General features: G+C 40.0%; 2 protein-coding genes across 2 annotated transcripts in view; both read right to left on the reverse strand.

Moving 5' to 3' along the window:
• Positions 716-1,534, reverse strand: LOC109822810 (glucan endo-1,3-beta-glucosidase-like). The gene is made up of 4 exons (XM_020389062.1): positions 1,432-1,534; positions 1,322-1,347; positions 999-1,233; positions 716-908 (listed from the first exon to the last, which is right to left on the reverse strand). Exons 1-4 carry the CDS (start codon positions 1,493-1,495, stop codon positions 883-885), a joined length of 351 nt encoding a protein of 116 aa, XP_020244651.1. The 5' UTR covers positions 1,496-1,534; the 3' UTR covers positions 716-882.
• Positions 10,216-12,809, reverse strand: part of LOC109822444 — a 9,021-nt gene continuing 6,427 nt past the window's right edge. Inside the window, exons 4-6 of the mRNA XM_020388643.1 lie at positions 12,545-12,622; positions 11,952-12,096; positions 10,216-10,922 (exon numbers count right to left, since the gene is read on the reverse strand). Of these exons, the coding sequence (XP_020244232.1) occupies positions 10,500-10,922; positions 11,952-12,096; positions 12,545-12,622 (646 nt within the window). The 3' untranslated portion in view covers positions 10,216-10,499. The remainder of the gene's footprint in view (positions 10,923-11,951; positions 12,097-12,544; positions 12,623-12,809) is intronic.

A 12,809-nucleotide genomic window follows, 5' to 3' on the forward strand; every position in this document is an offset into this window, starting at 1 on the left:
GTGGGGCCGGCGGTGAAGGAAGAGGGAATGGGAAAATAACTTGCAGAGGAATTGGGAAGGGTAATTTAGGAATGAATTTCTTGGGCAGTGGGAAGAAGGGGTTGGTTGCACTTATGTTCCACTTTAAGGGCTTGAGGTTATGATTTTTGGGCTGGGGAGGAGGATGCATGGCCCAACTTTTTTGGGTTCCTCCAACCAATTTCCCCTTATTTTTAAGTTTAGATCTGCATAAAATTGTGCTTTTGGTATTCTAATCATGTCTCCCTGTTTGTAAACTAATATGAAACTTGCTGTGTTTAAATGTAGACTTGTGTTATTAACTCCAAACCGTGACTGCAAACGATGGAGACAAATATTGGCAATGACTTCCATTAGGATCATAACCGCTACAGGAATAAGCAAACACGCAACTGACAATATTTACATCATTGAGGTCAAACTTCATCTGTTTAATTACTAGTTCTACCCATCATCAGAAACGTTTTTTTTTTCCCCTTAAGAGATTGTTTTGTTGGTCAAATTGCTGTTTTATGCCACTTTCTCTGCTTTATTAAAGAACGCTAAAATCTTTCTTGCTAGCGATTTTCACATATTAAAATCTGAGGGGTGCTTTTGAAATCTGCTTTAGATGCGTGGCTGCGGCGTGATCATTCTAAAATTCCTTTTAACATACTGAAACATCCAAGTAGTCGTGAGTTTTTAGACTGTCCTTTTACACTATATAACGATATTGATAGTAGTGAAATATTTCATAATTGTTCGTAAACAAGGATATGAGAAGAACACAAAATATTACACGCTTCAGTATGCCAAAGTTTATTATTCTTGTTCCTAAACAAGCATGAACGAACATGACAGAGACATAGCTTGCATAAGAACAAATTAAACATACTTGCAATCCCCATAACCTGCAAAAAACAATTTAAACTAATCACATAATCATCGAACACATGCATAAAATTTAATTCACAAGGCAAAATGACATAAAAAGTACCCACTTGGGTCAGTAACAACAGTGATGCCAGAGAAACTGAAGTAACAATTCCAAGGGTTCATCCCCTTTGACTGATAGTAAAGATTCATGGCAACCGAAGCATGAGAAATATTAGTTTCAGGGGAAAAGCAAGCTCCGCCCTTTTGAATAATACTGCAATCAACAGCAGAGCAAGCATACTGAATGTTATTGTATAGAGCCACTTCATCAGTTGAAGGCTTTGCAATGCACCAAGTTTTCTGTAATTATATCAACAACGTGACATGAAAGATTAATTCAGTGTACATATTTCAAAAATCATGTTTTGGTTAAGGGGTTTTTACATACCTGGCAATTATTCTGCTCAACATTTCCTGCGACAAAAAATTAAATAAAGAAAGAATAGTATTAGCTAATTTTATAGTAGGAGAAACAAAGCAAGGTTAGTAAATACTCACCGTGACCGAGAGAGAGGAGAACAAGTAGGTAAAGAAAGACGAGAGAAAGAGATGACGAGGTCATTGCTTTTAACTGAAGGGGAACGAGCTTTTGGAGTTTGGAATGAGAGAGAGAGAGAGAGAGAGAGAGAGGGTCTCATCTTATTAATATTTGACACTGTGGCTATTGAGCTTCATTTTAAGAAAACGGTTTAAACACAATTATGGCGCCTCTCAGGCTTCCTAAAATCTACAGAAGCAGGGAAAGAAGAAAGAACCAGGGTTTAATAAGGTCGATTCGGTTAGAGGTTTGGGTCTAGCATTCTTCACACCCAGATCCGACCTTGTGACTTCTAACATATTTCATTAATTTTTGGGTTTTATTATGAGCTAATGAAAACTTCGGTGAATATGTAGACAAATTCCTGTCTACAGAATATGCCCATTTAGAGAGGGAGAAGCATAAAAAGTAGGGAAAAAAAACATCAGATGTTAATTGATATTGTTTGTACATATTTAATGTTTTGTTTAAGGATATGGATCTTCTTCAATTAGGTATCGTTTGGCAAAAGGTTAAGTGAGGAGTTAAGAAGACTTAACCACTTCTTAACCCGCCAAACACAAAAAAAAATCTATGCAATGGTTAAAAGTGAGTTAACCATTCATATTTTACCAAACATAAAAAATATAGAAAGGTTAAACTAACCCCTCTAGAGGGATTAAAATGAGTTAACCCATCAAAATAATGGGTTTACTAATACTCTTATTTAGAAGGATTAAAAATTAACCATTCTAATTATAAAGAAAATAGTCAAAATCATTGTTACTCCCAAACGCTAAAACTGATCACAAAGGCTAAAATAAAACTAATTTAACGGGTTAATAATTTAGTCCTTCAGATTATCGTATGGACTAAATACATTAATTTACCCAAATCCTTGCCATCTATTCCTTGTTTACAATGAGTTTTCAATTGTTAGCATTGATTTTTATCCTGCTGATTTCATATATTTGCTTACACTGAGATAAAATTGGTGTTGAGAGTTTCCCTTCTTTCTGATATGATTTCTTGTAGAGTACCAAATAAATTATTCTTTTCACCAATTTAAATCCTTTAATAATCAAATAATTTTGCAATCCTTCGATAAACATAACAGAACTTCAGTCACACAAGCCAGAAAAAGCACGTCCTCTTTCATAATGGATAATAGTGGATATATACAGCTCCATCACAAGACCCCAAAAGAAAAAACATGGAAGAAGCTTATTCAGCATAAAACAACCATCTGACGAAACATATTAAGAATAGATCCAATATCACTGAAGCTCCCACTGATCAATAGCTCATATGAGTATAGGAGCAAGTGATTAAGTCTGTGGTAGGAGCATTGGACTAGATGAACTTTTTTCGGAGAACTCCCAGTATATCAGGAATGAGATTGCGGGAAAAGCTTAGGGCCTATCAACTGATTGTTCTCAGGAAGAATGATCTTGGCCCTTCCACCGACGCCTTCACCACTAAAGTTGCCTAAGCTCTGATGGTCGAAGCATGCGATCCGCATGATCCCCATAAGAGAGAGTTCTCCATCCACAACATGGTTCAATCCCCCAGTACTCCCAAAGCTCCTTCAAGAAAGTCACCATGGTTTGTCATTTTTAGGGAGTACAATACCGGTTGGTGGATTCCCTCCCCAAGAGAGATTCCACCACAAAAGGTACCAGGTAGCTTCTGGTCGTGCCCTCAACCCTCACATGGAAAACGCCATTCGACATAATTCATGGCGAAAGGGCAATTTCTTTTGCCAAAAGTCGACGTGCCAACCATCCGCCTTCAAAGCCTTACTGGAGATTCAAACTCAAAAGGAACCTTGGCTGATGAGATGACAAATAGAGTTTCGACTCATCTTCGTCATACCAACAAGTTGTCTACTAAGAGAACAAGAAAAATCCACCTAAAAGAGGTTCTGGACTGGCGGTCTCACCCCCTACAAAATTGCCTTTGAAGCAGTTTTCAAAGCAAGATCATAAGTGGTTCAACCCCTTTTTTGAGCATCAAATGCCTGCAAAGGATATTGTTTATGGTAGTGCAAAATACAAAACTGATAAAATATTATTCAAATATGAATTAACTCTGATATTGCAAGGATCAAGACTTCATTATGGCCAAAGACTTAGGCGTCATATAAAACCTAGGCACCTCAATCAAGCCCTTGGCTCGTTATCTAGTTAAGCCCAAGGCACCACAGATGGTCAGATCCTTATAGTGTGACTCGACCATCATGCTGAATATTAAGACATTTGTACCTCTTCAGGGAAACCCTAGGCACAACGACTCCTTAGCCGAATATCAAGCCATTGGTTCTTTATCAAGATAAGCCCAAGGCACAACATATGATTAATTCCTATGGCTCTCATCGATCATCATTGACAAGTTCTTGGTACCTTATCAGGAATAAACCCAAGGAACAAACCTTTGGCCGACTCCCACAGTCATCTCTCGGCCTTAGGGGAAGGAAAGACCTAGTCGACTCTCTCGAGCCTAGGCACTCGACTCCTCAGTCGAATATCAAGCCCATGGATCTTTATCAAGATAAACCCAATGCACAACGACTCTTCAGTCGAATATCAAGACCTTGGTACCTCTTCAGGGTAAACCCAAGGCACAATGACTCCTCAGTCGAATATTAAGCCCTTGGCTCTTTATCAAGATAAACCTAAGGTACAACGACTCCTTAGTCGAACATCAAGCCCTTGGCTCTTTATCAAGGTAAGCCCAAAGCATTACATATGATCGATTCCTCCGGTTCCCATCAATCATCATAGACAAGTCATTGGTACCTTATCAGGAATAAACCTAAGGCACAACCCTTTGGCCGAATCCTACAGTCATCTCTCGGCCTTAAGGGAAGGAAAGACCTAGTCGACTCTCTCGAACCTAGGTGCTCGACTCCTCAGTCAAATATCAAGCCCTTGGCTCTTTATCAAGATAAGCCCAAGGCACAACGACTCCTCAGTTAAATATCAAGCCCTTGACTCGTATCAAGATAAGCCCAAGGCACAATGACTCCTCAATCGAATATCAAAACCTTAGTACCTCTTAAGGGTAAACCTAAGGCATAACGACTCCTCAGTCGAGTAAACAAGCCCTTGGCCCTTTACCAAGGTAAGCCCAAGGCACAACCCTATGGTCGAATCCCGCAGTCACTACTTGACCTTACGGGGATTATGAAGACCTAAGCATCCAACATCAGAGTTGTCATTCTGCCAAAAAGGTATTCATATACCTAAGGTACAAATATTAAGCATATGTCTAATAACTTAAGCAATCGTCTGTCAAGTTATGGTCAATTAAACGCTTAGCCAAAATAAGGTATCAAGTGAACTAGTTGTCATAAGTCCCCAGTACGGGTCGACACATTATAACTAACTCACGTTAGCCAACATCTCAGATGAGAAAAAAGCTACAAAGCTAAAAGAATACAAACAATGAAGACAAGCCCAAGAATAGAGATAAAATTTAATTTTCATTCAATAAGAGTAAACTTCGTTACAAACTTCTCTACAAAAAAAAGAGAAGAATAAAAAAAGTGAAAGAAACATGCAGGTCGTCAAAGCTCTTGACTAGGCTCGGGAGTCGGACTTGGTGAACTCCTGGTGGCAGCAAGGGTAGAAGATTCCCCAGGGGGCCCTAGTAACAAGCTCGACCTCATCGACATTCATTGATAAATCTAACTCGCCTCTAATTTTCTCGACATCCTTCAACAAATCAAGACAACAAGAGACGCATGTAGGATAGAAGCGATCTGGAGTCGGATAAGAGTCGTGAGGCACCAAGAAGGTGAAGTAATCAACCCCAGATTTACAAGCTAAGGCTACTTCAGCCTTCCCTGTAGGGTCGTGACATTAGTCGTTGACCACTTTCTTTCTATGTTGCTACGAATACAGATAAGCGAGTCGGTCCTCTAGTTTCTCGACAAAGACCATGGATGTCTGAAGCTTTGATTGCGGCTCTTCAAAGTCTCTCCTCGTCTTTTCAAGAGATAGGTGACTTGTTCGAGCCTCTGCCTCAGCTGTCGTCTTACGACGCTTCTCAGACTCGCCCTCCGCCTGTAGCTGAACCATCTCCCTTTGAAGGTCCTCGATGGTCCCCATCTGCTTGGAGAACTGGATCCGAAAGCTCTTGAAGAGCTCTTCCTTCTCATCCAGACTTCGGTGCCAAGCGCCTTCTTTATGAGCCAACTCAGTCTCTAAGGCGCTGACCTTCTCTCTCGCCTCCTCCTTAGCCGTCTTCTCCTTCACTATCTCCAATAGCCATCTTTGTGAAGCATCATGCATGTGCTTAAGTCGCTCATACAGTTCTTGCTCTACCAATGCGCCTCAGACTAAATAAGCCTTTAGAGCTAGATGCAAGCCTTGGCATCCTCTTCAAGACATTATCGTCTTTGGGAAGAGAGAATTGATGGACGGTCGTGATTGGAGCTGAGAGAGATCCCAGAATGGAAGTCTCTTTATCGAGATGTGCAGGCGGGATGAACTTGTCTCCAGTAGAGAGCTCTTTCCTTGGCAAGCAAGGGCCTAGCGGCACTCCTGCTAGCATCGCTTTGGTTCTCTCCCAGTCTTGGGAGTCTACCTTCAAAATCCAGTGAGGAAAAGGCCAACTACCCTCCTCCCTTTCCCCGAACTAATAGTCCCCGACAGTCTCTTCTGCCTGAGGCACGGGGAGGGGTGTGGTTTCTTCAGCCATTTCCCTCACAAACTCGACCAGCTTTTTGCCTGGCCTGTGAGTTAATGCCGACTCAGAATCCAGGTCAACGACTTCGATGCCAGCCATAGCATCCGTGGGTTTAGACGATCCCGTCACCTCCTTAGTCGCCAGAGGAATAAGGAAATCTCTAGTAATGACCTTATCCCCTTCACTGGCTTGAATACCCGACCAACTTTGGGCTCCTCAGTGACTTGTGTTGCAATCGGTTGCTGGGCGCATCTATTCGCCAGTCTCTTAGTATTTTTCCTTTTTACCAACTGGATAGCCGGTTCTCCTACCCGAGACTTCAAGTCAGATGTCTCTTGAGAGTTCAGATATCCCCTCAACCTCTTTTGGGGCCTAGCAGCGGACGACTCCTCCCCCTTAGATCTTGCTTCCTGACTTCTAGCAAGAGGGAGCGCCAACATGTTCGCCCTAGTTTGATCAGCCTCAATAGGCAAGACAGATGAAATGAGCGCCACTCGAAGTTACGCTGAGTCGAAGAGGTTGCTCCTCTCTCTAGATCCATTGTAAGATTGGATCTTCCCAAGTTGTTGTCTTTCCTCAACATCAAGAGGACCGGGTTTCAACACATCTTTGTTGATCTTGGGCCAATCCGAGCAAGAAAGAATCTCTTCAACTCCTTTAACCCATAAGTAATGTCCTTTCTAGTCCCTATTGGACTCTGGAGCATCGGAGACAAACTTGAAATTGCTTGTATAGTAAAAGAAGAGAAATGCGGATCCTTTTTGGTTGACTTAATGCTAACCAAGTGGCCGAACAAATTCAGGGTGGACAGAACACCTACTTGGAAGCAAATGACTATGAAAGCCACCAGAATTCCCACTACGTTCGGATAGAACTGGAAAGGGGAGACCCCTAGAGCAGGTGCACCTCCTTGATAAAAGGGTGCAAGGGCAACCGTAAGCCATACTCCAAATGGGCTAAGTATAGCGGCACTCGACCCCATGGTAGTACACTAGCTCGCTCATCTCTGGCACCGCCAAAGTAAGAGTTTGAGGGATATTGTATTCATCATATAACCCCACCGGGTTATCCATATGGACCTTCGAGTGGATAAGGAAAAGAGCAGCAAGGCTGTCCTCGCTACGACCAAAGTTTGAAGTTTGGGAAGCCATGGAAGATTTCTTCTTAGAAAAAGCTTGGAGGAATTGGGAATTTTTCAGAGCAAAGGTTCGTAAAAGAATTATCTTATCATTGAAAATCTATTTATAAGCTTTTAAGGAAGAGTTTAGAGGCATTTTCAAAAGACACAGTGATTTTCGAAGCAACCAAACCAGATCCACATCGGAATCTGAAGCGGTTTACTCGAAACACAAAGCACCACCCTTATTTAGAGCCCCACGTCCCAATATTTGAAAAGTGAAAGATCCTCCCTTTTATCCATGACGCTTCATCTCCTAAAAAGACGGTTCAGATCTTTTGATGACGTCAACCACGAATAACAGAGTTATCAATGGGTGTCCAATCAGGACAAGCCACATGTCCAAGATCGAGACCTCTCAGTTTCTCATCCTCAGCAGGCCTGAATTGATCAAAGCATATCTTATTTTTTTTCGGAGTCAACTAAAAGCTAACTCTGAATAAAAGGGATCAACTGTTATGATGTTCACTCACCCAAGATACAATATTTTCTATGTAATACAATAAGAGTCCTAGTCAACTCCCAAGAGTTCTAGGCAGTCAACTCCTAAGTCAACTAATAAGCCCTTGGCTCTTTATCAAGGTAAGCCCAAGGCACCATATATGGTCGATTCCTCCAGTACAACTCGACTATCATGGCAGATTACAAGAGCTTGGTATCTTATCAAGGTATAAACCCAAGGCACAATTACGGAGACATTGGCCCCATCGACTCATCAAGCCGACACCCTAGTGTCGACACAAGAGGTGATATTAGCTGATACGAGAGATCCTGACATTCCAAACGAGTCGACATTTTTATATCGACTCGAAAGACGGTTATTAAGTTGAGATAAGACGACGTTTCGTCTAGTCGGACAAACCGACACTCCTAAGTCGACACGAAAGGCGGTGCTGGTCGAGCCTTTTATCAAGGACGACCCTATTTAGGACCACTCGACCACTCACTGGACATTTCTCAGAAACGACTTAAGGGACGTTCCATGCTGTTGACTAAGTTGAGGACTCGACCCCGGCCTCAAGCCTCTCCCTTAGAGCAAATGTCGACATCACAGTCCACCTCGAGCAAGTCTTATTCATATTTTGGCCTAATAAGTCTCCATGACTTGTCAGCTCAATCACTTCCCGAAAAATACGGAGGTACATTCTTCCATAATGAAATGACTTCCCCTCCAATCGCCAGTCGACACCTGTAAAATAAGGGATGACTCAGTATGCCCACGTGCCCTCTGCCACACTTATCGGTCACTTCTCGGATATCACAGAGATGTGATCTCCTATGCTGAGATGACTTCTCTTCCAGTCGCCGGCCGACACTTGTAAAGAGAGGGATGACTCATCTTCCAGCTCACGCTTTGTCACAGCCATTCCGCATGGCCGAAATGATCAATCTGCCATAGACATCCACTATATAGATGGATGCTATTCACCAAGAAGAGGAGAGAACAATCTAAATCTTCCTCCTGACCCAATGATTATCTCTAATGCATATAGCATAAGAACCGATAGTTCTAGACTACACTCAAGCTCATGTTTATCAACTGACTTGATCGTCGGAGGAACCACGGGGGAACCGGTCCCCGCCCTCTCACGAGTTATTTCTGTCTGTGCAGCGCGGACATCAGGCTCTCGTTCAAGAACTAGGCATAAAGCTGGAGAAGGGAACGGACCCTCCATCATCCTTCATCACCCCACAACAATCCTCTTCTGGATTAATAGTCTGTTTGATATCGAGCATCAACATTACATACAATTAATTATAATAATTATTTTATGAATAAAATACAATTTTTATAAAAAAATGCTTAATCAAGTTAAAATATTACTTTCATAAATTTATGTGCTAATTTATGTGTAATTTTTTTATTATAATACATCATAAATTTATTATTATAAAATATATTATTAAAATATTACCTTATTTTGTATTATTATTTATTATAAAAATAATATAAATTTATTATGAGTTAGCACATATATTTTATGAATTAGCACATAAATTTATTATTATAGAAAATAATAATACAACATAAATTATTGTCTAATAAAAGGGATATTTTATGAATTAGGTGTTAAGTTATGTTGTATTATTATTTTTATCTAAATAATTAAAAAATTAAAAGGCTAAAAATTAAAAGCAAAAAGAAAATCAACTGCGCCAAAGCTACAGTGCTGCACCAAATCTGGCGCAGCACTGTAGCAATTATCAAAATAGCGTGAGTTTTATAGTTAGATTGGAGGATAAAATCGCGTCAAATTGGGTTTTCGCGTCAAATAGCCTCTCCGTTGGAGATGCTCTAACTTGCTCGTCTTTCGACCTTTTCCCTCGTTCCTAGTCTCTTTTCTTCTTTTGTTGTTAATATCATTTGATGTTGTGATCATTTTCACATTCATGCTGTATGGACTTGGATGATCATCGAATTGTCTACCCACATAAAAATATTGAGAAATGTCAATCGACCGGAATTTTCTGCATTTGAATCATCCTCACAGGGGAAAGAAGAAAATAGTAACCAGTAATTTGTTATTTGAATCCTCAAATTGTACAGTAACCAACTCCTGTACAGGCAAATGCTTAATTTATGAAGCTTCAATCTCACTTTTTTCAGGTTTATTTCCTCAGCACACCGATAAATTTGTGATAACAAACACGATGCACTTAACTGGAGCGCAGCAGAGAAACAATTGCTTGCTTGCACGAACACAACACTGTCGCAGGAGAGAAACAATTAATTGCTTGCTCGCACAAACATAACACTGACGCAGGAGAGAAACAATTCCTCACTTGCACAAATATACCATTGAAAATAAGCCGAAGGAATAAGAAAAACAAGTCCTCACGAAGAGCATCAAGCAATTGATAAAAGGAATAAGTAGCTAGTAATTCATATTTATGAATCATCAATATTTACAGCGAACAACTCATATACAGGCAAATGCTTGATTTAGGAAGCTTCAATTTCATTTTATATATTCCATTAATAAACTTTTGCAACCAAAACACAATATGCATAACCGTAGCTTTCAACAAAACCTATTTTTCGGGAATGATGGAAACAAGCTGGAAAAGAGAAAATCCTCATACCAAAAAACATCAAACATGGAACAAAACAAAGACAAGGAGAATGGAAACAAGGTTACTCTACAATTAAACATCGATAAGCAATAAATAAACAGTCTCTTATTTATTGCGCAAGTACTTGCTAGCTTGAGAGGCAAGAAGAACTGCTTTAGCATCCGAGCTACTCAACAACCATTCCTTCTCTGCTCTTCTTCTATGTTGCCTTGCATTCTTCGCTCTTTTAGGAGCTAACCGAGCATCTCTCTCCAAGAAAGCAAGCCTAAATTTCTCTGCCATAGAAATTTCAGGAGCAGCAACAGTTGATGCAAATACAGATGAAACCGTTGCTCTTCGAGCGGCACCAGAGACTGCCCAAGTTTTAGGATCGATGTCTTCCACTATTGAGTGGTCGAGGGGAATAGAGGCCAATGCCTCAGTAGGAACTTGGAGACCTCGGAAGCCAATGGGTGATGCTTTGGGGTTGACTATTATTCGGGGGCATTCAGTGGCTAACGTCGAACTTGAGTTTTCGTCTATCTTTGGCTGCATAAAGAGAAAGGGAAAAGCAAGATTTGTTATATATTCACGGTGGTTTTGATGAAATCCATTCATGCATGTTCATTTTTCACAGGTAGAACTAAATATAAGAAAAGAAGTTTTTTTTAAGGCAGATGATGTAGAACATCGAACAAGCAATGGCGATCAGACAACTATTGTGGGCTTAACTTTAAAAGAGATCTTAGTGGACAGAGGGACCAGTGAATAAATTCTCCTAACAACACCACTTCAAAGAACTCAAGACAACATCATCAAGTAAGTCACCCAAACTGAAAACACAAAAGAGAAATTAACCAATATCTAAAATGCACTCCTTTGAGAAGTGGAAATGGGAACGGAAGTCAGATGAAAGAAGTAATAGATAGGAAATGCAGCATTGACCGAGTAGTGAGTATGTTATAGAACACTAATCTGATCAAACTACTCGTGCTATAATCAACATCAACAACACACACTTCATCCCAAATTTTTGGTGTCAAAAATCTTATTCTTCCATTCATTTCTATTCAAAGACTCTCTTTCATCAACAGTAGTGCCATAATCAATCACTGGAATATTTCTTCTATCTAGTGATAACCATATCAAAAGATATTCAACAAAGGGCTTGACATAGATTGCATTCGTGGTACAGCCCCACAAAACACACACACACACACACACACACACAAAAGCTACAAAAAAAATTTCCTGCATGCTTTCAAATTCGTTAAGGAGACAGCAATGGAGGCGTTGTACCTTGAAATTAGAGCTTACTAGAGCATACTACACTGAAATCCTATATACCCTTGATGACGAGTTTATGCAACAACGATGAAGTAACAACACTCCACTTAAAGTCTCAAACCCATATTACCCTCATCCCAAATTGATCACAGTTTGATATTATGTTCATAACTCCCCATGCATGGGCATCTGTAAGAAATTACCAAAGCAAAGCATTGCAAAGAAAGCTACATATAATGGCAAGAATTCAGAAAGATGTCTAAACATCCCATTGAAAGTCAAATGCATTACCCATACTAGCCAGCGCAGTGACAGTGCACCCTTGCCAATATCCACGCTATCCAAATCCTCCCACGAGTCTCCTTCCACATCATTTAATTCGGGCTTCAAGATGTTCAAAGATCCACGAGCAGTAAATTCGCTCCTGGGGCTTCCTCTGCAATAACCGCATTTAAGCTCTGTTCATATCCTGTTGTATAAATTTGATTCTAGTCAAGCAGCAATCATCATGCCACATAAAAATAATGTAAAAGGAAGAGAAACAAAATGATACAATTTAGCAGTCAAACACCAAGTTAAGGTTTCAAAGTTTCACAATAGCAGGTATTTTGTGTGAAAATAAGGTTTAGGTACAACTTTATTGGGAGTGATTCCTAAGAACAGACAAGTTATCCTTATTAAAAAGAGATTCTATAATATTGGTGTTAGAACTATGATTTCCCGATATAGGAGAAGGTTTGGCTAAAATGATTTATGTAACAAATGAATTCAGTACCGAAACAACAAAGCTTTTTGACAGGTATTACTCCTGTAATTTATGTGAGCTTTTGGTTAATATTGTATTAGCAGTAGTGAAATACACAACTAAGAGTTCAACAACATACCCTAATCTCAATATCTCCAGGGAACGGCAATTATTTATGAGAGCTGAAACACCATGAACCGTGATCTTGTCACACCGGCTGCATAAAAGAAAAGTACAAATTATGCATTCACCAGAGTGATCAATGTCAGAAGCATAATTTTTGCCAGTCACCCAAAGCACCTTAAATTTAATAAAGTACTTGGTAAATTAAAGCTGACAAAATGGTTATCAAATGTAGATTGAAGCAACTTTCACCACAGTAAAAAAAAGGGTCTGTAATAATG

The sequence above is a fragment of the Asparagus officinalis genome, chromosome 8 (assembly GCF_001876935.1).
Source record: "Asparagus officinalis chromosome 8, Aspof.V1, whole genome shotgun sequence".
Lineage (NCBI taxonomy): Eukaryota > Viridiplantae > Streptophyta > Magnoliopsida > Asparagales > Asparagaceae > Asparagus > Asparagus officinalis.

What these genes read in the sequence shown, in the direction of transcription:
- LOC109822810 (XM_020389062.1), bottom strand. Translation starts at nt 1,495, where the DNA reads ATGACCTCGTCATCTCTTTCTCTCGTCTTTCTTTACCTACTTGTTCTC. An exon ending in TCTCCTCTCTCTCGGTCACG is followed by an intron (nt 1,348 to 1,431) that starts GTGAGTATTTAC and finishes TTTTTGTCGCAG; the next exon opens with GAAATGTTGAGCAGAATAAT. An exon ending in CACTGTTGTTACTGACCCAA is followed by an intron (nt 909 to 998) that starts GTGGGTACTTTT and finishes TGTTTTTTGCAG; the next exon opens with GTTATGGGGATTGCAAGTAT.